The sequence below is a fragment of the Cetorhinus maximus genome, chromosome 14 (genome assembly GCF_964194155.1).
Source record: "Cetorhinus maximus chromosome 14, sCetMax3.hap1.1, whole genome shotgun sequence".
Classification (NCBI taxonomy): Eukaryota; Metazoa; Chordata; class Chondrichthyes; order Lamniformes; family Cetorhinidae; genus Cetorhinus; species Cetorhinus maximus.
The window spans coordinates 80,509,938-80,536,816 of NC_135892.1; the positions used below are offsets into that span (position 1 = coordinate 80,509,938).

The 26,879-nt window shown below is 39.6% G+C and overlaps 1 protein-coding gene across 5 annotated transcripts in view; it reads left to right on the forward strand.

Annotated features, from left to right (window-relative positions):
- Positions 1 to 26,879, forward strand: part of eml4 (EMAP like 4) — a 367,604-nt gene that overhangs the window by 81,363 nt on the left and 259,362 nt on the right. For 3 of the 5 annotated variants that reach the window (XM_078557147.1, XM_078557149.1, XM_078557150.1), the window contains exon 1: positions 16,389 to 16,537. The exons of 1 other annotated variant lie outside the window; for it this stretch is intronic. In XM_078557147.1, coding sequence (XP_078413273.1) covers positions 16,501 to 16,537 — 37 coding nt within the window. In that variant the 5' untranslated portion in view covers positions 16,389 to 16,500. Of the gene's footprint in view, positions 1 to 16,387; positions 16,538 to 26,879 lie in introns of those variants that run through there. One more of the 5 variants, XR_013578703.1, reaches the window with a different exon arrangement.

The window sequence follows — 26,879 nt, forward strand, 5'->3', positions numbered from 1 at the left end:
TGTGGATTATAATTCAAGAAGGTGAAATGATCAAGTGTTATAGTGCTGTGATTAGACCGCACCTTGAATACTGTGCCTATTTCTGTTCAGCAGCAAAATTAAGAAATATGCTTCAAGTGCTGGAAGTAGTATAAAGAGGCAGGAGGTGTGGGGGTATCCAATTTCAAGACTTGGGCAATATGAACTCAATTTGCTCAGGAAATGCAATAAATTTGACTAATCATTAAAACAGTATATAAACCACAAAACCATGAATCACTTAGCAATCTGACCAACTATACACATTTCAAAACTTCTATTTCAAAACTTGCAACAAAACTCTAAAGGGCTGAAAAACCACCCACCCTAATTAGAAGTAGGAGTATAAAAAGTTTGACATCTTTTAGCTCTTATTTACAGCTTGAGATATGTATCACGGTCAAATTATAATGGTGAAATCAATCCTAAATAAATAGACCTGAATTTTTGTTAAATTATAAAAGCTGTAAATCTTACTAGGATAGAATTGAGGCTATTGACACTTTGAAGATACAAGCATTGTGAAAGTTAATGGAAATGAAATAAGATGGTCAGTATGGGAGAGTTCATTCATTCTCTTTCAATAGATAAATGAGTGGGTTAGGTTTTTTATTCTTTCATGGGATATGGGCATCGCTGGCTAGGCCAGCATTTATTGTCCATCCCTAATTGCCCTTGAGAAGGTGGTGGTGAGCTGCCTTCTTGAACCACTGCAGTCCATGGTGGTGTAGGTACACCCACAGTGCTGTTAAGAAGGGAGTCCCACGATTTTGATCCAGCGACAGTGAAGGGCAACATAGTTCCAAGTCAGGACGGTGTGTGACTTGGAGGGGAACTTGCAGGCGGTGGTGTTCCCATGCCTCTGTTGCCCTTGTCCTTCTAGGTGGTAGCGATCACGGGTTTGGAAGGTATTGTCGAAGGAATTTTGGTAAGTTGCTGCAGTGCATTTTGTGGATGGTACACACTGCTGCCACTGTGGTTGAGGGATTGAATGTTGAAGATGGTGGTGGAAGGATTGAATGTTGAAGGTGGTGGATGTGGTGCCAGTCAAGTGGGCTGCTTTGTCCTGAATGGTGTGGAGCTTCTGGAGTGTTGTTGGAGCTGCACTCATCCAGGCAAGTGGAAAATATTCCATCACACTCCTGACTTGTGCCTTGTAGATGATGGATAGGCTTTGGGGAGTCAGGAGGTGAGTTACTTGCTACAGAATTCCCAACCTGTGACCTGCTTTTGTAGCCACAATATTTATATGGCTGGCCCAGTTCAGTTTCTGGTCAATGGTAGCCCCCAGGATGTCGTTAGTGGGGAATTCAGCGACGGTAATGCCATTGAATGTCAAGGGGAGATGGTTGGTTTCTCTCTTGTTGCAGTTGGTCATTGCCTGGCACTTGTGTGGCAAGAATATTACTTGTCACTTATCAGCCCAAGCCTGAATGTTGTCCAGGTGTTGTTGCATATGGGTACAGACTGCTTCAGTGTCTGAGGCGTCGCGAATGGTGCTGAACATTGTGCAGTCATCAGCGGACATCCCCACTCCTGACCTTATGATGGAAGGAAGGCCAATGATGAAGCAGCTGAAGATGATTGGCCCTAGAATACTATCCTGAGGAGCTCCTGCACTGATGTCCTGGTGGTCATGGAATTGCACTTGCAATGTACAAAGAGTTCACATATTGTTTTCTCCTCCAAAAAATACTACTTGCATAAAAATTTGTAAATTACAATCCATAACAGTTCAAATTGGATATTACCGAAAGTGCAATATAGTTCAAGCATGCGGCCCTCTGAGGTATCTCAATACAATTGCAATTAGACATGATTTTACAATATGCACCCCATGACAAAGATAGCCCAAGTAATCTTAAGTAGTTTCCAGTCCCTTGCTGTACTATGGCAGGGGCACCTTAGACAGTGTCCTTTCCTGAATGAGCCTTTGTGGCAGCTGCCCCATGCTTTCATGCGTCCCTAAGAACCTAGCCCTGGACTTGATATGTCTCCAATCTGCAACACTCAGTCATGGACAACGTTTGTACTGGAAGACCAACAAGTTTGGGGCTGACCGAAGTGCATCTTTCACCAAGTTGTTGGTCCTCCAGCAGTCAGTGTTTGTCTTGTTGTGTGTCCCTGGGAACAGCTCGTAGAGCACAGAGTCCTGTGCCAAGCAGTTGCTCGAGATGAATGTCGACAAAAACCAGCCTTTCCAGGCCTTCTTTGCAAAGACACACCCCAGAAGAAGATAGGCGATGGTCTCTTGCCCATTGCACCTGTCTTGTCAGTGTCAGTTTGCTGCTGAACAGAAATGGGCACAGTATTCAAGGTGCGGTCTAATCACAGCACTATAACACTTGGTCATTTCATGTTCTTGAATTATAATCCACAGTTTAAGTATGTAGTTCTACATAATATTGGTTCTGTTGATTGCAGCTCTGTACGAATTGAACAAGTTTAGCGTTCAGTCTACTCAGGTATTGAGGTCTCTTTCAGTTCACCCTCAGCTATTTCACCACCAGGAATCCGAACTATACATTTTCAATACCACAATTTTGTGCAATATTTGATACCTCTAACTTTAAGGTTTTCACACCTAAAGATCAATAAACAATAACATCATGAAACAAATGCAATCAATATGACTAATCAATAAAACAGTATATAAACCACAAAACCATGAATCACTTAGCAATCTGGGCATGCAGGAAGGATCTGACTGGGAGGGCCTTTCTCACCTTCAGTGAAGCTACATGCAGGTGTTTGTTCGAAAGTTCTGATGATGAGGCCTTCTGCCAAATGACTGGCTGTCTGCTCAGGAAACCATTCAACAGGATCCATCATCTCCTTTTCCTGCAGGGCCTTGAGGACATTATGTATGGACCACTGCCTGATGGACTTGTGGTCAAAGATGTTTTTCTGCACAGACTTCTCCTGAGGGACAAGTGGTACGGTACAATCCAACTGGCTAGATCGTTCTGTGACAGCTTGGCCAGATCCATCCTTTCCAACACCGAGTACGGTAGAACCTCAGCACACGTTGACACTTGGTGTTTGTGTGCCGAAGGTCTACACATAGCTCAATGCAGCTGTACACAAAAGTGGCCATCAGGGTGAAGGTGATACAAAAACAGAAAACGCTGGAATAACTCAACAGGTCTAACAGCACCTGTGGAGAGAAAGACAGAGTTAGTGTTTCGTATGACTCTTCAGTGGTGAAGGTGATGTTTGATATGTCTTTATTCTCCCCTTGTCTATTTATGTAACTGGGATGTGTGGCAGTCAGTGGTGCTTAATTATCTGAACGCTTGAGCTTTTGCATTGCCCTATGCCTCCATGGTAGTCAGTTGTGCTAGTCACTCCAAGGTGAGTGACTATCCTGCCCATAGGATTAGGGTTGTGTCCATAAACTGGCATGGGGGGGAGGTGGTGGCATAGTGGTATTGTCACTGGATGAGTATTCCAGAGACCCAGGGTAATGCCCTGGGAACCATGGGGTCCGAATCCCACCATGGCAGATGATGAAATTTGAATTCATTAAAAAAAATCTGGAATTAAAAGTCTAATGATGACCACGAAACCATTGTCATAAAAATCCATCTGGTTCACTAATGTCCTAATTTACCCATCTGGTCCACCCATCCAAAAAACCCATCTGTTTCACTAATGTCCTAATAACCTGTTGAGTTAAGGTATACAATATTTCTGCAGTATGTGAGGAGAAATATCATTCAACGAATGAGAAAGATCTTGACAATGAGGAAATCTATCTTTTGTCAGTTAGTCAAGTAGAGGATTCCTTGGACAAATAGAATGGATAAAAGTGGCAAAAGTGTCATAGGCAATTTAGCATCAGTAATTTGGATGGATAAAACATTTTTCAGTATTGTCAAAGATCTGCATGTTTTGATTCATAATGTGACCTCTGATATAAGATGCCTACCCATTGCTAATACATAAACTAAAAATTGTTCCTTCTAAGATTAAATTTTTGTAAGGGTTTTCATGGACCAAATGATTTAGTGTTCTCAAATTTTTCAGTTCCTTTGCAGTTGATGAGAGGTAAAAAGAAAATCCAATTGTAAGGATGATGATTGCACCTAACAATATGAAATGATAGCAGTTGTCACACTAACAGTGCTTTGACTGAAGATTGTGATTGTGCTGGTTGGGTAACTGAGGGGCTAGAAAAGATTGCAAGGTTGGAAATGAATGTAAGTTTATAGATAACCCTGTTCCATATGCATCAAGGGGTAATGTGGAGCTTGAGTATAATTAACCACTTGGTTCCCCAGTTTGAGGCCTTGGTGATCAAGGTGAGATAAGTTCATGAAGGATCCCACAAAATGCTGGCCTGTTATTCTCAAATTGGATGCTCAAGTGCAATTAGGATGCATCGTGTTTTAGGCCTTTTTTCAGCTAATACTGACAGGGATGGTAAAAGCTCTTAATTTCAGAGAAATTTCAATAATAGGCTGTAGAGTATGGATTTGTTTATATCTTTAGAAACTCAGTAGCTATATCCTTGTGAAAGGTTTTTCTCCAATATGTGTTAAAAATTAAATGTTTATCAATATTTTCTTTTAAAATATGTCCAATTTTTATTAAATGTGCAATGCAGTGCACATTTGAAGTGCACTTCCCTTACAAATTTCCATTGGTTTGGCTCAGATTTGTAGGGATTATATGTAATAAGATCAAAGGACTTGCAATTACTGCACAACACCAGCTGAAAATTTTCCAAGAAAAAGGCAGGTTAGCATTGTCGGGTCAGAGAGAGAAAACTGGCTTCACCCAAAAAGTTGAACTTCTTTCCAAAATATATAAATAGATTGGGAATTTTTAAAAATTAGGTTTGAGAGCATGATAGATGTTCTCATTATACTCCCTTGTTCATGTGCTGATACCTTGTGTGCTACCAATTGTATAAAACTCTGGAAAATTGTTGCCTTTTTCTGAAATCTTATCCCTGTATTTCCTATTTAATAACAGTGACTACACTTCAAAGTACTCCATTGGCTGTAAAAGTACTCCTGGAAGTCCCGAGGTCATGAAAAATGCTATATAAACGCAGGAATTTCTTTTCATGTGCATCGTGTGGGATAGCCAGGGTTTGAAGCATTTAAGCTCCTTTTGTGTAAGAATTTAGAACATGAGTAGCTTTAGTACCTAATAAATCGAGGCTCCTGACTTAGTCTTCTATTAATTTGTGGTCTGAGGTTACAATAAAACATATTGCCATTCATTTTTATGAAATTGCAATAATGCATCTTAATCATTAGATGTTTTTATCCAGCAACAATAAAGATAACATAACAGCAGGAACAAAACCTTGAGCCAATGACAACTTTAGATGCCTTTAGCAAATCTACTATTTCTTGTCACAGCATGACAGACCACTTATGCTTATCAATTCAAAACAGGATTCCATGTGACAGATTTAGCGAAACCTTTTTTACGGTCTTCCATATATAAATAAAATAATTTTTCCGGTTGAAGGAATGTTTTATAGCTTGTACAACACACCAACTCCATGTTGCTATATCTTGTTAACTGAAATAGATGTGGAATTTGTGCTGAAGCTACCTTTTATAGTCAGTTTTGTCATTGGATATTTAAGCAAAATGAAGTAGCATAAAAGCTTAGGGTTGACATAGCATTTCATTTGATTTAAAGTACTTAAAACAAATAATATATCAAAGAAAATCAAATTGCTTAAACATGTAATTTCTGAGCATAATTGTAGCATTTAATTATCTCATAGACAAAAACAACTCAAACAAAAGTCAACTTGTTTTTCTGCAGTCTTCACCTTGTTAAATTATAGTGGAGAATGCTGTTCCTAGGACCGCTTGGTAAATGTTTTTCCTTCACTTGATCATTTAAATTCATATGTTAGTAAATTATACAAATCCAGCAATCTGTCATTATGACCTTGTCGATCACCTTTTTTGCACATTCATTGGTCAAAATACATGCAACATTTTTAGGCAAACTGAACTGTCTCCAGTTGCAAGTGTGTACTTGCCTCTCGAAAGGTAATTAGTAGTTATTTTTTTTCTTGATGTTGATTGACTGAAAGACAATGTTATTATAATCTGAATAAAACATGGCTAAAGTATCTTGGGTTTTCTTATTATTAATCCTCAACATTTCATTAACTAGAGTTTTACAATATGCTGTATTCTTTAATATTTTCAGGAATTATTCAACTTTTTACTCCCCACCCAGCCAAAAACATTTCTGTACTCAGAAATTAAAGGGATTGATTCCTCTCGACTGGGGATTATTTGAGACAGATTGTCGACTTGTCATCTGAGTGTAAAACTGGCACCGTGGATTGTTTGCCTGTTATAGAAACTGCTTGATTTTCATTCCTATTTGATCAATAACTGCTAATAAAATTCTCATTAATTATTTTAAATTTTTAAATATTGAAATATATTAAGCAGTAACCTTTTAAAGATTCTAAATTAATTTTAAACACTGAATTGCTTTGTTATACAGTAATCAGCCTTAAATAATACAGGTACAGTGTCACAAAACTGGCAACCTCGGGACTGAGGCCATGTTGGATTTTGGATTTTGCCGGATTTCGGGTTGGGCAGTTTGAACTATGGGTAGTTTGGGTCAAGTTGGCTTGGGTGGGGTCAAGGGTCGCTTGGAGCACGGGAATAGACTGGTGCTCAGGCAGCGAAGCGGATAACTAGTCCGGTGTCACACCATGTCAGTGGAGCGCCTAGCCGAATTGCCCAGGTAAGTTAGTTTTTTAAAATTTTGTTCAATTAAAATTGATGCATGGCACATTCTAAAAATGTCCGGATTTCGGACAATTCAGATTTTTGGGCAATGGGATTTGAGACACTGTACTATGTAATTTATGTATTTAATTCCTTCCCCTTGGGTACAACAGTATTGATCATTGGCTGTTATCATAGCCCCAAAGAAATTGGTAGCAGAAATGTGCTGAGACATGTACAGTAAGTAGGAATTGGGAAAGTCTAAATAACATCCCTTTCCTCTCTTTCCCCTCCACCCCCAGCCATTCTCTCTCCTCCCTGCTCCCGTTCTCTCTCTGCCTCCCATTCTGTCACCTCCTTCAAACAGTTAATGCCTTTTAAAACGGAGTGAGGGGTTGGTTTGTAAATGAATGAATTTGCTAGTAAATAGACGTGAAAATATTCAGTGTAAATACCCTAAATGCGTTGGACAAACCTTAATCCAGTTGCCTCATGTGCGTACAGACTGGACTGGATTCCTACAATGTACATGCCTAAAGTTTGTAAGATACCTTATTTGGCTTATGTGCTCCAGCCAGTCGAAAATATTTTTAGTTTTACCTGAAGCCAATCAAGTGTAATTGCAATCTAGTTAAAGGTGTTAACTCCTTTTTGACAGTCATCCAAAATGAGGCCAGGGAGAGATGGTTTAACAATTGCAATATCTAAATTAATACTATGAATATAATTGTAAAGTTGAGGATTGAATACACACTTGGGCAGTGATTCCTTAGCAACTGAGTATCAGTTGTTCCAGGCATAAACACATTTAAAGTCTTTTCACAGTATCTTGGGTGTAGCTGAATACCCTTGATAGTATAGCAAAGTTATGTTTAATGTCAAATTACTGTATAGCTTAGCAAAGTTAGGTTTAGAGCTTGTATTTGACTTTGCAGTTCTATTTATTTAACTTCCTCTTATAGCTTGCAAAGAGTCGCCATCTTTGGCCATTACCTTCGCTCTTTTGTCATTATCATTCTTATATTCCAGAAAGCCATGAAAGATAGTACTGGAGTCTATCTTTATTCAGCCTTAAATTTATTTACAGAGTTAAACAGTACAAGCATATATCTCTCAACTCAACCACACACAGTTCAAAACATATTTCTTTATATGTGCTGAAGTGAAACCTCAGTTGATATCTACCAGCTGCATACAATTAAGCATAATTATGTACAATTATTAATCATCTTGTCTCAACTTGATTAAATTCACTTCTGACAGAAGTATACTGCTGTAAAGGTACACACTTGGGCAAAATTTTCACAGGAATTCTTTCAATTTCTCACCATAGATCCTGCAGAAACTCTGGAGAAATGGCATAAACATCCAGGGTTACAGGGGTAATCTGTGGAAATTCTACTCTGATCTTCCTTAACTTTCCAGTTTCATTCTTTGTAGTTCCTCAGCCTAAAGTCCCTAATGGTATAGCCTGTTTCTGCATGCAAAACCAATAGTACTATAACCAGGAATCCCAAGACTCACCTGAAATTGGACTTCTGGCCTCACTGCAATAATTTAGACGACTTGAAGGCGCCGGTCATTGCCAACGCATCATTTCTGGGCTGCTTGCCTCACTGGCAGCTGGCTTCAGGCAAATTCCGGGAGGAGGGGAAGAGCTCCTGATCTCTTGGCTCTGCATAAAACTTAAAGAAAATGCATTTATCTCTTTGAATACAAGCAATATTATAAACTTAAAATCTTATGTATGTTTTTGCATGCATATTCCTGAAGCAAATGTAAAAATAATTTCCCTGCTGTCTTGTCTTTTTGCATATCCTTACGGCACATAAAACTCCGTTCAGTTAACTATAGATCCAGCACATGGGTGTGCCCTCTTTACACTAAAAATCTCAAGATGTCTTTTGTAGGTTGTCTTTGAGCCATATACTTTATAATTGTTCACTTTGGTGGATTGTGTTGGCACAAAATCCTGTTTATTCTGTCTGTCATCAATTTTGGCTCACATGCCTGGAAGGGAATGCTGCCTGAAGTGTCTACACAGCCCATCTATTAGAGTTTGTCGCTTTGTGTGAACAAAGTGGCTCTTTAAGGATCTAGAGTTTCCTTATGAAACTTGGCAAATTCAAAGCACTAAGTGGCTGTATTAATGTGGACCAATTAACCTTTGCTTTCCTGTCCAGAAACGTTCAGAAAAAAAATTGAAGGGAAAACTAAATAACTCTAATGGTGCCACATAACATCTAATGAACAGTGAGGTATTGTGAAGTCTTGGCTTCTTAGAATTTTTACAGCATCTTGTGCAGCAAGTCATTTGGGATGTTTTGAGTAATGTTGGAAAGCTCAGGCTGTGTCCTATGGTGATGTGTCTTTTTGATGTTTTACATGTCAGCTTGAAGTGTATTGAGCATTGTGATAACACCTGTCTACGAAAATGTTATGTCGGCTAGCTTCCAATCTCCTCATTAACTTGCTAGCAACAACTAAATTGTGGCCATAAACACCTGTAAACCCAAATATAGTTCTAAAACGTTACTGGACTAGTAATCCAGCGGCCTGGACTAATGATCCATAGGCATGTGTTTAAAACATCAATAGCAGCTGGAGAATTTAAATTCAGTTAGTGAGTTAAATAAACCTGGAAGAAAAAGCTAGCATCAGTAATGGTGGCTGTAAAACTACTGAATTCCCATTTAAAAAAAACAGTCTAGTGCGCTAATGCCCTTTAGGGAAGGAACTCTGTCTTCCTTATCCAACCTGACCTATAGGTGACTCTAGACCCACAGCAGTATGGTTAATTGTAAAACTGCTACAAGAAGAATAAAACCAGACCCATCCACTGGCATTGGTTTGGGGGCATTGGATTCTGATATAACAGAGGTACATCCAGTCCAGTTGACCTTGTAAACGTCTCTTTCACTGAAATCTGAGGATTTGTGCCAAAATTGGGATAGCTGTCCCATAGACTAGTCAAGCAACAGCCTGACACAGTTGGACTAATGAATCATACCTTACAGCTGAGGTCCCAAACTCCTCCCTCTCCATTCCTGGGTATTACCTGGCAGGACAACCCAGAGGTGGCAGCACTGGTATACAGCCAGGAGGGACTGGCCCTGGGAGTCCTCAATATTGACTCTGGGCCCCATGAAGTCTCATGGCATCAGGTCAAATATGGGCAAGAAAACCACTTGCTTATTACCATCTACGGTCCTCCCTCAGCAGATGAATCAGTACTGCTCCATGTTGAACACCATTGCCAAGTGGTAGCATCACTATTGACTGAGCTGGCTGGGTCCTGAAGGACATATCTGCCAAACCGGGCCCATGGCAGGTGGTGAGAGAACCCATGAGAGAAAAACCTACTGGACCCCTTCTCCACCGATCTATCTGTCGTGGATGCATTTTTCCATGATAGTGACCACTGCATTGTCCTGGTGAACTATGAAGTTCCACCTTCACAACCTCCATTGTGTTCATGTGGCACTAGCACCATGCTAAATGGGATAGATTCAGGACAAATTTGGCAGCTCTCAGATGGATGTTTGTGTGGGGCATCTGGAGCAGCAGAACTGTATTCCACTACGATCTGTAACCTCATGATCTTGTATATCTCTTACTCTGCCATTACCATCATGCCGTGAGGCCAACCCTATTTCAATGTGAAGTGAAAAAGAGCATGGTAGGAGCAGCAGTGTCAGGATTATCTTAAAAAATAAATTGAGGTGCCAACCTGTTGAAACATCACAACACTGCATGCATGCCAAATAACCGAAGCAGTATAGACTGAGGCAATCAATGCCACAACTGACAGGTTGGATCAACGATTTGCAGTATTACCACATCCAGTCATGAATGGTGTTAGACAAAAAAACTATTGGGAGGAGGAAGCTCCATGAACATACCCATCCTCAATAATAAAAATAAAAAACGCTGGAAAAACTCAGCAGGCCTGGCAGCATCTGTGGAGAGTGAAACAGAGTTAACGTTTTAAACCTGTATGACTCTTCAGAGCTGAAGAAGAGCCATACAGACTCGAAACGTTAACTCTGTTTCTCTCACCACAGATGCTGCCAGACCTGCTGAGTTTTTCCAACATTTTTTGTTTTTTTCATATTTCCAGCATCCACAGTATTTTGCTTTCATCATACCCATCCTCAATGATGAGAATAAGAAATGGGAGCAGGAATGGGCCCCTCATGCCTGTTCTGTCATTTATTAAGACCATGGCTAATCCTGGACCTAATCTCTTTCCCACCTGATCCCCACATCACTTGATTTCCTAGGTGATGGTGGTGTGTTATCATTCACTCAGGGAGTCAGAATTGCTATGATAACATGCACTTTTACATGCATATTGTGGTCTGGAGCTATGGATGGCGATGTTCGTGGCTCCAATGTTCTTTCCATCACATGGCTGACCAGGAATCTCTCCCCCCACCCCTTACCCCTTGCCCTTGATGTCTGTTGGAAGGATTTGCAGGTATGCTTAACCTGTTTGGCTGCATTTTACAAGCACTTTCCTTGGTCATCAAGTCCTTGGGTGGGACTCGAATCTGAAGCTGCTGGCTCAGAGGGAAGGAAGCTACCCACTGCGCCACAAGACCACTTTGATTCCCTTAGAGGGCAAAAATTTGTTGATCTCAGTCTTGAATGCACTCAATGACTAACTATCCACAGCTCTCTGGGGTAGATAGAGAATTTCAGTGATTCACAACCCTCTGAGTGAAGAAGTTTCTTCTCATCTCAGTTTGAAATGGCTGTCTCCTTATCCTGAGACTGTGCCCCTAGCTCTAGGCTCTCAAGCTAGGAGAAATAGCTCTCAACATCTACCTTGTCAAACCAAATCAAAATCTTATAAGTTTCCATGAGATCATTTTTCATTCTTATAAACGCAGAGAGTAAAGGCCCATTCTCTTCCATCTCTTCGCAAAGGATAACCCTCTTATCCCAGGAATCAACCCAGTGAACCTCCATTGCACCCCTCCCCTTGCTCCTTTTTTAGGTACGGCAACTGAAACTGTACACTCTACACCCGGTGTGATTTCATCAAAACCTGGTACAATTGCAGCAAGATCTCTTTACTCTTGTACTAAACCCTCTTAGCAGTAAAGGCCAACATACATACCATTTATCTCCCTAATTGCTTGTTGTATCTGCATGTGTTTCTTGTCAAGGACATCCAAATCCCTCTGAACATCAAATTTAGTAGTTTATCGCCATTTAAAAAAATGTTTTTCTATTCTACCTATTAAGGTGAATAGCCTCACATTTCCTTCCCCATATTATAATCCATCTGCCAGCTTCTTCAGCTTCTTGCCAACTTACTTTTGCAGAGTTTTTGCACCTTCTTCACAACTTACTTTCCCACCTAGTTTTGTATCATCAGTAAACTTGAATACATTACACTCTGTCCCTTCCAGATCATTAATATATATTGTAAATAGCTGAGGCCCCTGAACTGATCCTGTGACAACCCCACTAATAACATGCTGCAACTGAAAATGGCTCATTTATTTCTACTCCCTGTTTTTTGTCCTCTATCCTTGCTAATGCCCACAACCACATGAGCCCGTATCTTGTTAAACAAACATATGTGTGGCACCTTTTTGAATGCCTTTTGAAAATACAAGTAAACTACATCAACTGGTTCTCTATATCTACCCTACAAGTTGCATATTGGGAGGCCTATAAGGAAACTACATTTAATTGCTATGGCAGATTTTAGGCCAATTTGCAAAGTAATAAGCTTTGAGGCTAGTGAGATAAGAAGACCATTGCCTGAATGTATGCTTTTGAAACCGAGTACAGTACAGTAACTCAAATTCAGCTGTCCAAAAATCGGAGTTATCCAAAAACCAGAGTTGTCCGAAAACTCGACATTTTTAAAATGTACTATGCATCAATTTTAATTTAAAATAAAAAAAAGCTTACTTGGACGATTTGGCTAGGTGCTGCATTGGCACAGTATAGCGCATGACTAGTTATTCTCTTCGCTTGCACATTGGTCTATCCTTGCACTCCGAGTGCCCCTTGACCCCACCTGACTCAGCTTGACCTGAAGCACCCAACCTGAAATCTGGCAAGATTGAAATCTGGCATGGTTTTGGTCCCAAGTTACCGGTTTTGAGATACTGTACCCATGTTGTAGAATGTATTAAAATGTGATTACTTATTTGGTACCAAACTTGATAAATAAATAATGTGTGTAGTGGTATTCTTAAGCCCTGCATGCAACATGAGATGCCATGATGAGGTCGGGGTCAATCCAAGAGTCTAAGGGTAGCTCAGCTTGCTGCTAGTTTCCATTACCATGGCATAGATATGATGAATATGTAGCAGGATGAGGATGTTTTTTGCAGATTAATGACCAGTTGGCTTGTTGATTGGTCAGTATATGAATGTAAACAGTATCAGTTAAACCTGAGCATCAAAAGCTTTAATTGTTTACCCTCAATGTTATTAAATTCAGTTCTTTTCCAGTTATATGCAGAGTTTTAGAAAATTAGGAAGTACGAGGATGTTCTTCAATGTTTTAATGTTATGTGAACAAAAGTACGTGAGGACCTTTTTAGCTAATCAGTTATAAAAATGGGAAATGCATTTAAATTTCATAGATTTTAAATAATTGAGTGGAGCGTTGAGAATTGCCATCAATTGAAGGATCGGTATTCCAGGTCAATAGTGCTCATTTACAAGTCTCAATGAGTATATTTTATTCTGGAATCCCAAAAAGAAACCCACTTAGCACAATATTATTAATCTGTCGGTCTTTTAAAGGAGAAAAGCTCTAGGACAAGGGTAGCAGACGTATGGGAACACCACCACCTGGGGTTCAGGTGTAGGGGGTGATTCCCCCTCCCACGGCACCTTCCCATGCAACCGCAGAAGGTGCAACACCTGCCCCTTTACTTCCCCCCCCTCCTCACTGTCCAAGGGCCCAAACACTCCTTTCAAGTGAAGCAGCACTTCACTTGCACTTCCCCCAATTTAATCTACTGCATTTGCTGCTCCCAAATCAGTCTCCTCTACATTGGAGAGACCAAAGGCAGACTGGGTGACCGCTTTGCAGAACACCTTCAGTCTGTCCGCAAGCATGACGCAGACCTTCCTCTCGCTTGCCATTTTAACACACCACCCTGCTCTCATGCCCACATGTCTGTCCTTGGCCTTCTGCAATGTTCCAGTGAAGCTCAACGCAAACAGCACCTCATCTTCCGATTAGGCACTTTACAGCCTTCCGGACTTAACATTGAGTTCAACAACTTCAGATCACGAACTTTCTCCTCCATCCTCACCCCCTTTTTTCTAATAATTATTATATATTTTTGTATATATATATTTTTTTCTTTTCCCACCTTTTTCTATTATTATTTAAAAAATTTATTTCCATCCATTGTTTTATCTCCACCTTTAGCCTATTTTGATCGCCACCCCACCCCCACTAAGGCCATCTGTCACTTGCTCATCCTGCTTTCTATCCTCAATGTCACCATTAGCTAATATCAACACCCCTTTGACCTTTTGTTTATGACATCTTTGGCAATCTCTCCTTTGCCTCCACCTATCACTGGCCCTCTATCCAGCTCCACCTGTCCCACCCCCCCTTAAACAGATTATATTTCACCACATTTCTATTTCTCTTTAGTTCTGATGAAGAGTCATATGGACTCGAAACATTAATTCTGTCTTCCTCTGCACAGATGCTGTCAGACCTGCTGAGTTTTTCCATACAGGGATACTTGGCTACCTTTCTCTCTCTAACTGTGCTTAGCAACCCTTTTGATTCCTGAACTTTTACTTTTGCGCTAACACTCATATTTATCTTTCTATCCATTCAGCTGATTCCGTGCATCCTCTACGCACATTTGAAAAGCTGTTGTGCTCCTCCTTTTGTAGAGTAAGAAATATGGGTGCCTTTTGGCCTTGAAAGCTTTCTCATTCTACAGATCATTCTACAGATCATGCACAATATGATGCATCAAGGATGGCCCCTCAGTAAATCTTAGTGTGAAACTTTTCTTCAATTTCCACAGTTAATTGTGCAACTCCAGGACATCTTTTACTTTCATTAGTCAACCCTGCTTTCCATATAAGTCATTTCCTCAGTCATGGCAGCACTGTAATGATTGTGTATTTGATTTTTTTTGTTGTCCATATTTATCCCTATAACCTTCAATTCCATTCCTAATCAGATATTTATCAGTAGCCCAGGTTTTGTGATCAGTGTACACTTGCCTGCAGAATTTCTGTGGGCTTTTGCGTTGTGATTTGGGGCTATCAGACAGTCAAAGCAGTGTGGTACCCTTTCCAGGGATATCTGGGACCTCGTGAACAAGGCAAGCGATGGCGTGTACACAAATGAATTTTTACTGAGGCATGCAGAGTCTAAACCAGGGGGTGCAAATTAGAATATTTAATTAAATGTGAAATCATGTACAGAGAGTGAAATAAAGAGGGAAAGAAAGATGAGATTGAGAGATAAAAATACAAATACGTACAATAGTGAAATATCTCCAATAATATTTAAGTTCTGAAGGAATAAGTCTGTGCACTTGTTGAAGTTGCTTGGCAGTAATTAAGACTGATCACAGTTTAAAAATTCACACATACTTTGATGTTCAACTTCTAACTTTTTCTGGTGTCTTTAGTGGATATCTAATGGATAAGCACCCCAATTTCACGCCTTCATGAATTTGAATGCTGAGTGCCTCACTGAAGTATCGGTGAAGTTAAACTTGAGGAAGAGCACGGCAAATCGGACAGTAACTTGCTGATTTCTGTGTTTGACTGTGCACTTGTGGAGGCCGGCAGTTGCTATTTAATTTACCCTTTAGTAATGCTGATAGCCTGACCATTATTCTGACTGCTAAATCTGGGCCCTTGTTTATTTATTACTAATCATTTATGTGGGCAGTGTCAAATAACCTACCCGATCCTCGCAGCAGAAAAAGTGTTTATACGAATAGTTGCTTTTAGGAAGTGGAGGGAAAGGGTTGGCAAAAGGGACAGCATTTCTATGAAAAATGGAACTGCTGGTTTACTTAGGTTAAGCTTCAGGTTATTACAACATCAGAAAAATTAATGTTTTAGTTTGCTAACTACTGTGGTTTATTCAAACAAACTTTGCTAGAAATTATGAATGAAATTTTAACCCTCAAGGAGAAAATATGCTGTTCGTTTTAAGCATAGTACACATTTCTCTAACATTTAGTTTGTTACAAGTGAACATTTTTTATCCTCATCTCAAATTTTGCTTTGTGCTTAATAAACTAGCTTCTGACCTAGTGCAGATGGCTGCAGCACATTGTTTGTTAGACTGCTGCCACTGTGCATTATGGTTTGTAATATAATAATTTACTGTACATGATGTGGTACTGCCACCTCTTACCAACGGTGGCCTTTAGTATAAATCGACGTGATTGGCTCTTGCTCTCACAAAGGTTAAGTCTATCTGTAGTTTTCGAATACAGGAAACTTTGTTTGCCAAAGTCCTAATTACATGACGTAGCCACTCAGTTTCCAGCTGCCACACCTCTGTTAGCCTACTTTTCACTCATTCATTTTAACCTTTGTTCCTTTCCTGTACAAGTCATCCCATTTAGTCTCCTGTTAAACGTTGCAGGGAGACTACCTTATAATTGCTAAACAGTCCACTGGACTTGAATAAGCATATGCAACTGTTATACCGTCCAGACGTTTCATTGGACTTTTTTTCTTTGAAATCAGATACTTTCTTTTTAAAAAAGCTGATTCAATGGCTGCGCAGCTAGACTTTGTCTCTAGCAATTGTGGTAAGGATATGTTTTATTTCATGTATTGAAACCATTTTCAACAGAGTGTCATGATTTTGTCTTGTGGGTTGAGGGGTTGTTTGGGGGGGGTGGAGGTGCTGGGGTCAGGGAAGGGGGAGAGTTTTTTTCTTTCAAAACCAGATGAAATTTGATAAGAAGGAAAATTGATTAATACAGCCTTTCTGTAATCGAGAAACCTGCGTGTATGTTCTTTAAGTAAATTTGTCTGTGTCAGGCTTCGTCAGATTACTAGCCCTAACGAGTATGCATTGTATGCAGATCCTCTAGCCTCAGTTGAAGCCAGCTGTAATGTTAGGCAATCCACTAAAGTGCATGTTTCCAATTTAAAAACAAATACCAAAGACAATTAGTGAAATTTATTTATTCCACCTATTTGCTATTGTTTCCAAGCTTACTGCAATGTTGCATAAAAGTAACAAAACAACTTTTTTGTACCTATCTGGATACTCACGACAGTTAGGGAGAGGATTATTATCGATCAAAAATTTCAGCTGCTGATACATGAGAAAGGTCTTAGTATTAAAATAGTAATTTGGTTAATAAAGCACAACATTTGATAGCAGCAGAACTTGAAACCAGCATAAACTGTATTCAGTTTAGACCTTGTGTATGAAGGTATTTGTGTTTTTAAAGTACAAGTTGAACTCTGCTGCTTCTATCTGAACTATTTAGTGGCAGGCAGGGATTATCCAGGATTGGAAAATCACGATTGGATTTCAAAGATGGCGAGATTTTTTAAAAATGCACTCTTTAAGCAATTTCAAAATTTCACAAATATTGTAATTATGTGGAGTTTCTCATATGCTCATGGAAACCCTCCAATTTTTCTTCAATATCAAAATGTAGCTTATAAGACCTCCTGCTTTTCTGAGGTAACTTCCATCTCTCTTGGTACTGTATGAAAATTGGGGAAATTTTATTTTCCTAATGTATATAAAACTGGAGAATTGTACTAATTTATAACTTGTACACTCTAAATTCGTGCTACTGAAAGATTCACAATATTATGGGTTACTAAAGGATTCATTGCATCATGAGGGTGTTGATAGATTTGTTGATCGTAGTCATCTCTAGCCATAAACTCCATGAATCATCTATTTGAAAGATATTTTCAGTTTCCAAAAATAGAATGTGGACAGGATATACAGGATGTTATATCTTGCATAGGATACATTTGGCGAAGCCTTTTATGTACTCCATTGAAATTTCTATGCAGATGTGATTGAGCCTTTGTTGAAAAGAGTTGAAAACTAAATCAGAAACACTAAAGAAAAATTTAGCAAAAATGTTTCATGCATTGTAAAAAAGCACAATGTGCAAGCTCAAAATGATATGCATTTAAAAGGAAAACTGAGAATGAAGGATATCTACTGGTGAATTATTTTAAACAGGGAAGCTTGAAATATGCAGTTTCATTCTGAGCTTAGATTACTATATCCGAGCATAGATGTGTTCTGAGTAGGCCAGAACATGTATGTTGTTTCTCTATTAGTGAGGGAGAATTCAGGCAGAAGAAATCTGATCCAAGAAATTGTCTTAATTTCAGGATATAGCTACTTTTTCATCTTTTTCTTATCCTTGCCAGTTCAATATGCTATGGATCAAAGCACCTGAAGGTGAATTTTGCATTTTGGGGCCTGCAACGCTATCATGTTGTTATTTCATATTTGAACTAAATGCAAGAAAAACTTCTTCCTTTTGTATTATTGGAAAGGCAGCACTCCTCAAGATGGAGTGGCCTTGTTATAGACGTTTTGTTGGCTGACCTCTTGTTCAGAATATTCGACTTTAACTTTCATGTAAGAATGTTTAAAAAGGGAAGATCTGAGGAGATAAAAACGTGTGACATTGTGTAATTTGTACTAGTGAGATAGAAAAGTTAATAGGAAGTTGAGGTTTATTCCCCAGTTCAAATGATAGAAAACATAGTAAAATGATTTGAAGAATAAGAGGGGAAAAGCGTTAGCTAAAACCAGCAATTTTGGTATAAATAGGAAAATGCAGCTGCAAAGTGCAAATGCTAGAAAATCTCAAATTGAAACAAGTGCAGGAAATAGACAGCAGGTCAGTGAGTAACTGTTAAAAAGAAAGACAGATTAACATTCAGGCATGACCTCCTCCTGGGTTTGAAAAGGAGTGGGGACTACAAGATTAATTCCCTGGTTAAAGTGCCCTTAGTTACCTAGATAGGTTCAAAGAGCTGGGCCTGTATGCCTTAGAACAGTTTAGACTTGATGATTTGATCAAGGTTTATAAAATGATGATGAGACCAGATTGTGTTTATATGGATCAGTTCTATAGCAGTAATACATTAGATGTTCCACAGTTTTTCTTTTCCCATTTAGCACCTGTGCAACTGTCAGTTTGTTCAGTGAACATTGATTTGCTGTATTCTTTTGAGAAAGTGGGGTCTGTTTCTGGCTAGGGCAACATACATTTTCTAAAAGTTACGTGCCTTGTAATATAAATCTGAGACTGTGTAATCTCTTGAACTAGCTTTGATCATCTAAATGTGTATGAGAGGGATGTTTTAAATTTACCACCACCTCCAATTGGTCTGGGTTTTTTTCTGCCTTTTTTCACTTGTCGGGAGATTGCATGGCACAAGTGGATAGGGAGTAATTATGATGCATAAGACGTTATGATTGTATGAGAGAGCCTAGATGGTCCAGGGGTTGCCCCCACTCCCCTCCATCCGTTATTTTCAATTGTGAGAATTTCATAATGAAATGTCTCAACTTACAAACATGAAAATATTTCCTATTAGAATCAGCTATTAGTTCAAGATATTTCTTTGATTACACCCCTGCGAACAGCAGTAGGATGTTTTATCATGCTAAAAGGTACTACAATATTGTTGTAGTTCCTCATTGTTCTGGGCATTGTCTGATGTACAAGATGTTACAAATTAAATATTCTCCATTTCTCAAGCAGCCTCCCTTCTGCAGATTTCTGCCACCCTCCTTATTTGGGAGGTTCCCAAAATTTGTTTTTAAAAAGAGTGGAGCAATTTGCAATGGGCAAATGAATCCAAATTTCCCTACAAGAGGCTGAATTTCAAGTTGTAATAGCAGCAACCGTCCCTGCCCTCCACCATGCATAATTTAAAAAAAGAATATTATGCAAGCAGTAATTTTATGCAGTCATGCTTCAGTTAATTTGATTATAGTTAAATGTTTTCCCTTCAGAAAAACGTTTTTAATCAATAGTCAAGCTAGAAAATAAAACAAACAAACTTAATGTTTAAGGAAAACAACATATTTGAAAGTAAACCTGGCCCCTTTGTGGCGAGCTTCAGGGAAACATTGTGTTGATGAGATGATGACCCTGATTGTGAAGTACATTTATCTTTTCTCCAGCTCTTGATAGAGAGAAACCTTACCTACGCACTTCATCAAAGTATATTATTTTCATTCCAGCAATAATAAGCTTGCAAAAATCTTTGCCCAGTCCCAACAGTTAGAATTTTGCAACAATTAAGATCGTAGGGATTATTGTATTGAAGTAATTATATTTAAATTAATGAGCGGTTTACATTTATATAGCACCTTTAATGTAATAAACATCCCAAAGTGCTTCACAGGTGTGTTATAAAATAAAATTTGACAGGAACCACAGTGAGACATATTGGGACAGGTGACCAAATACTTGTCCAAAAGGTACATAGGTCATTCGGCCCAACCAATCCATGCTGGTGTTTATGTTGCATTCGATTCTCCTCCTGTCCTTCCTCATCAACATAATCCTTTATTCCTATGTCCCTTATAAGGTGAATGGGTAGGCCTGTGCTAAATAGACCGAGAAGGGAAACCTCGCAAGGTTGTAGGCTGCAGTTGTGTTGTTGTCAAGGATTATGGAAAAGACTCACAAGCCAAGGATGTCATTGACAACTATTTCAGAGGAAAGTGATATGTTTCATAAATAAAAACAAAAGCTAAAAAAAAAATAAACTAATCTAGCGCCCACCCTCAACCGCATCTATCCTAGTCACATCAACCACTCCCTCTGGTAGCAAGTTCCAAATTCTCACCATTCTCTGCTAAATGAGTTTGTTCTGAATTCTCTATTTGATTCTTTGGTGGCTACCTCATTTGTTTGCCTCTGGTTTTGCTTTTCCCCACAAGCAGAGATGTACTTTGTGTCTATTTTATCAAAATCTTTCATAATTATAAAGGTCTCTATTAGATACCCTTCAGCCTTTTCAAGAGAAAAGATTCTCGGCTTGTTTACTCTTTCTTGACAGTTGTAACCTCATTTCTGACATCATCATTGTAAATCCTTTTTGCACTTTTCCCAGTTTCTCTGGATCCTTTTTATAATATGGCAACCAAAATTATACACAAGTGTGGTCTAACTGAGATTTTTTTTCTTTATTCATTTAAGGGCATGTGGGCTTCGCTGGCTGGGCCAGCACTTATTGCCCACCCTTAGTTTCCCTTGAGAAGGTGGTGATGAGCTGCCTTGAACCACTGCAGTCCCTGTGGTGTAGGTACAACCACAGTGCTGTTAGGGAGGGAGTTCCATGATTTTGACCCAGTGACAGTGAAGGAACGGCGATATATTTCCAAGTCAGGATGGTGTGCGGCTTAAAGGGGAACTTCCAGGCGGTGGTGTTCCCACTATCTGCTGCCCTTGTTCTTCTAGATGTTAACAGTCATGGGTTTGGAAGGAGGTTCTAAGGAGCCTTGGTGAGTTTAGCATAACTTAACTACTTTTCAATTTCTTTCCTCTAGAAATAAACTCTAGTGCTTGGTTTGCCTTTTTGCAGCCTCAGTAGCCTGGTGGGTTTTAAGGAGATTCTTAGAAGAAGAGAGTAAGGTTTAGGATGGGAGCTTAGGGCCTAGGCAGCTGAAAGCACGACCAATTACATTTGTATTTACTGTATATAGTTCTTGTCTTCTGGATATTCAAAGTATTTCACAGCCAACAAATTTATATTTCAAGTATGCAAATTGCAGGCAAAAACAGCAACACCCCATAAAAAGCAAATGAATGCCACATGATCTGTTTTTGGTAATGTTGGTTGAGGGATGTAAGTTGGCCAGCAAGATATCTCTGTTTTCTTAAATTTAAATACCTTACCTTGGTTTTAATGTCTCATCTGAATAATGATACTTCTGACAGTATTCCACTGAAGCTAGATTATATGATCAGATCTTGGTCTTGGGCTTGAATACATAACCACCTGACTGGTCAGAATGATATCAACTGAGCCAAGCTGACCAGTCTCTGAACAGTGCTATAAGCTGAAAAACTGAGCAAACGGGGTGTATAAAGCAAAGCCATTTAGTTATAAGTGAAAAAAATTGAAGTAACAATCATCAATTTCTACAGAACAATTGAGACACAACTTGCAAAGTTCAGTAGTATGATTACTGCATCAACCTAAATGTAAAAAGAAACTTTATAAAATAAATAAAATCTTTGCCACTCAATTAAAGGATTAATGATGTATTTTAACAACCCATTAACTATAACAAATAAGTATTCCAATCAGCAAACTCTACACTGATCTAAAACAAATTAGTATAAATTAAGGATTCTTTTACATTTAGCCAAAAGAAATGTTCCAAATTAATTGCACTTTACACTAGAGATGAAGAAGCTTCATGTGCAGATGAAGTGGACCAAAATGAGGAAAAGCTTTTTCACAGAATAGGAGGAATCTGTAACACTTTCTCCCCAAAAGATTGTGGATGATGGGACAATTGAGCTATCAAGATTTAGATCGAATTTTGTTAGGTAAGGGTACCAAGGGATTTAGAGCAAAAGCAGGTAAATGAAGTTGAGATGCAAACCAGACATGATCTGAACGAAAAGCAGAGCAGGCTTGAGGGGCTGAATTGCCCGCCCCTATTCTTATGAAGTGCTGCTGCAAAACAAACCCTAAGTGAACACACATCCTCCACATTGGCAAGTACCAAAAGCTGCTAGTAACAAACATTGAGTATTGGTTGCACCGTGTTTGAATCTCCACTTTGCCTATTGTGGGGTATTTCAATTAAAAATGGAGGACGTTTTTGAGTAAGCTCAATTGTGATAAGACTAGTGTACAACATGGAGAAATTTGTGGTAGAAGTTACTGATCATGCTAAATCATGATGCTGTATCTGGTTTTAGCTGGGAATCATCAGCAGCCACAGTTGTTAACAACAGCAATTTGCATCTACATAGTGCATTTAAAGCGTCTTAAGGCACTTCACTGGAGAGTTAGCAAACAGCATTTGACATCAAGCCATAGTGGAGATTTCAGTTCAAATGACCAAAAGCTTGGTCAAAGGAGTAGATTTTAAGGAGCTTCTTAAAGGAGAAGAGGGGTGGAGGTTGAGGAATGGAATCCTGGAGCTTAAAGCGCAACTACCAATGTGGAATAATTAAAATAGGGGATTTGCAAGAGGCCAAAATTAGAGGAGCACAGATATTTCAAAGGCTTGTAGAGCTGGAAGAGGTTGCAGAGGTGAGGAGGGATGAGGCCATAGAGGAATTTTAAAAGTGAGATGTTGCCAGACCAGGAATCTTTATAGTTCAGCGAGCACGGAGGTAATGAGTGAATGGGGGTTGATGTGAGTTAGGATACGGTCAACAGCATTTTTGATTAGCTCAAATTTATGGAGGTGGAAGATGGGAAGCAGGCCAGTAAAGTATTGGAATAGTCAAATGTAGAGGTAACAAAGCCATGTATGAGGGTTCCAGCATCAGATGAGTTGAGGCAATGTTGGAGCTGGATAATGTTAGGGGAGTGGGAGTAGACAATCTTGTTGATGATTTGAAGCTCATCTCAATCTCAAATATGACACCAAGGCTCTGAATGGTTTGGTTCAGCCTCAGACAGTTGCCAAACAGAGCGATGGAATTGGTGGCAGGGACCAAAGGCAATGGCTCTAGTCTTTCCATTATTTAGCTGGAGGAAATTTCTGATCATCCAGTACTGGATGTTCAACAAGCAGTATGATAAATTACAGACAGAGGAAGGGTTTAGAGAGTTGATGGTGAGGTAGAGCTGGGTGTCCCCAGCGTACATGTGGAAACAGATGTGTTCCCAGCTGGTTTTGTCAAGAGGAACATGTAGATGAAAAATAGGAGGGGCCAAGAATAGATCCTTGAGGGACTCCAATGGAACTGATTTGAGAGCAGGGAAAGAAGTTGTACGTTGGAAGAGAGATGTTAACGGAGGGGGATATGGTTTAACTGTGCCAAAGGCTGCAGACGGGTTGAGAAGGATGAGGAAGGATAATTGACCAGGGTCACATAGAATGGCATTTGTGACGTTGAGTGCCATTTCAGCATTGTGGTAGGGGCGGAACCCTGATTGGAGGGATTCAAAGATGAAATTCTGGTAAAGACGAGCTAGGGAGGTGATGGCGCATTCAAGGTCTTTGGAATGGCAGTTTGCAAGGACAGAGGATGGGGCTCAAACATATTTCCTTCTAATTGAGAAGGGTGATGATGGCAGATAGGAAACAGAGGGGCTGGTGTTTGAAGAGAGAGAACAATCAGTTAAAATGGAGGCCAGGATTGGAAATTGGGTGGTCAGCAATTTGGTGGGAATGGGTTCAAGAAAGCAGGAGGCGGGTCTGTTGGTCACAATGAACTCGGAAAGAAACTAAAGAACGGTATGATTTATGATTAGGACATGTGGAACCTTAGAGGTAATTTGGCCTGGTGAGCTAGGAGAAGGGAAGGAAACAGCAGAGGTAGCTGAACGGATGGTCTCAATTATTGAACACTTCCTTGTTTAAAGGAAGACATTGTTTGTTACATACTGCAACTGTATGAGTTTCTTGTATGTCAATGGTTTATTACTGTTTGTTAAGGAATGGTAGCTTTGTGGTTATGTTACTGGGCTAGTAGGCTGGAATCATGATCTGTGGACCCAAGTTCAAAACTTGCCCTTGCAGTTGGAGAACTTAAACTTAGTTCATAAATCTGGAATAAAAAGTTGCAATCAGTGACCATGCAACTACTCAATTGTTAAAAATCCACCTGTGTCACAGATATACTTTGGAGAAGGAAATCAGCCATCCTTACCTAGTGTGGCATAGATGTGACTCCAGACCCACAGTTGTGCGGTTGACTCTTAACTGCCCTCTGGTAATGGCCTAACAAGCCATCCAGTTAAGACCAAATTGGGAATGGTTAATAATGTGGCTGCCAACGACATCCACTTTTCATGAATCAATTAAAATGGATGTAGGGTACAGTATTAAGTTTTCTTACCAAATGTGAAGTTAAACTCAAGTACTTCAAATTGCACGAAGCATTTGAAAAAAAAATTGATAAAGCTCCTTTGTGAGACATCAGAATGTTTTAGACAATTTCTGTGTAAATCCAGAATCCTGCAGTAGTCCAGGAATCTGGTTTCTTTGTTTAAAGTGTTGCATTATACAGGTAGATTGAGACAGCACTACTGTTTACAATTTAAAAGAAAGTTTCTGTGGCCAGGATTGTGCAGTGATTGTAGAACAGCAGAGGATGCTGCTTTATCTCAATGTGGATTTATCTCTGAAAACATTTATATTTTTGTCAGTAATTTGATGAATTAAGTTGACAACTTTTATTTGTGCCCTTGGCTCATGGCAGAATTCATAGTTGGGTGTATAATGTGGAAGTGTGAATAAATTAACATTTTCATATATATGTATGTGTATCTGTATATACCTGATGTACCCATATGCTCCCTGACCGTCATTGACATTATTGCAAGTACTGTGCCTTGTCAGTGGACTCCTGGAACTTTTGAAGGACGATGATACTCAGCTGGAAATCTTTGCTGTGTGCCCATGTAACATAAGATAGAGCAGCCATTTTAAACAGACTTGGCTGTCTCCCAAACCCCAACTTCCGAGACCAAAATGTGCACCTGGGCATTTCTTCTGCTTCACCCTACTGAAAGCTAATTTGTGTGCATGACTTGGTCAGCACCCACTTGGCTGAATCGAGCTCCCCTGTCAAAAAAAAACACCCCCAGCTTCTCTCTTTCTCTCTCTTTCCATCCCCTGCCCAGGAAATTTGATACCGATCTGCCGTGACTCCTCAAAACATTGAGACTAAAATCTGGCCTTCCCCCATCTCTTTTTTTTATTCATTCATAGGATGTGGGTGTCACTGGCTAAGCCAGTATTTATTGCCCTTGAGAAAGTGGTGGTGAGTTGCCTTCTTGAACCGTGCAGTCCATGTTGCTGTTAGAGAGGAAGTTCCAGGATTTTGACCCAGCAACAGTGAAGGAACGGAGATATATTCCCAAGTCAGGATGATGAGTAACTTGGACAGGAACTTCCAGGCAGTGCTGTTCCCATGTGTCTGCTGCCCTTGCGTTAATTAATTACAACAAAAGAACTAGGAGCAGGAGTAGGCCATTCAGCCCCTTGAGCCTGCCCCGCCATTCATTACGATAATGGCTGATCTCATTTCAGCCTCAACTCCAATTTCCCACCCTCTCCCCATAACCTTTCAACCCGTTACTAATTAAAAATCTGTCTATCTCCTCAAATTTATTCAGCGTCCCAGCATCTACTGCACTCTGAGGTAGTGAATTCCACAGATTCACGACCCTTTGAGAAAAGTAATTCCTCTTCATCTCTGATTTAAATCTACCACCCCTTAGCCTAAAACTATGGCCTCTCATTCTAGAATGCCCCAGAAGGGGAAACACCTGCTCCACGTCTACTTTGTCTATCCCCTTTAACATCTTATATACCTCAATTAGATCTCCTCTCTTCCTTCTAAACTCTAGCGAGTATAGGCCTAAACTGCTCAATCTCCCCTCAAAAGACAAGCCCCACAACTCTGGAATCAATCTAGTGAACCTCCTCTGAACCGCCTCTGGTGCAACTACATCTTTCCTCAAGTAAGGGGACCAAAACTGTGCACAGTACTCCAGGTATGGTCTCACCAATGCCTTGTACAGCAGCAACAACACTTCCCTATTTTTATACTCTATTCCTTTAGCAATAAATTCCAAAATTCCATTTGCCTTCCTTATTACCTGCTGTACCTGCATACTAGCTTTCAGTGATTCATGCACGAGGATACCCAGATCTCTCTGCACTGAAGCATTCTGAAGTTTCTCTTCATTTAAATAATAAGTCGCCTTTTTATTCTTCTGACCAAAATGGATAACCTCACAATTATCCACGTTAAACTCCAAATTTTGGCCCACTCACCTAACCTGTTCATATCCATTTGTAAATTTCTTATTTCTTCATTGCAACTTACTTTCCCACCTATTTTGGTGTCATCTGCAAATTTAGCTAGAGTACCTTCTATCCCTGAATCCAAGTCATTAGTATAGATTGTAAATAGTTGTGACACAAGGACTGAG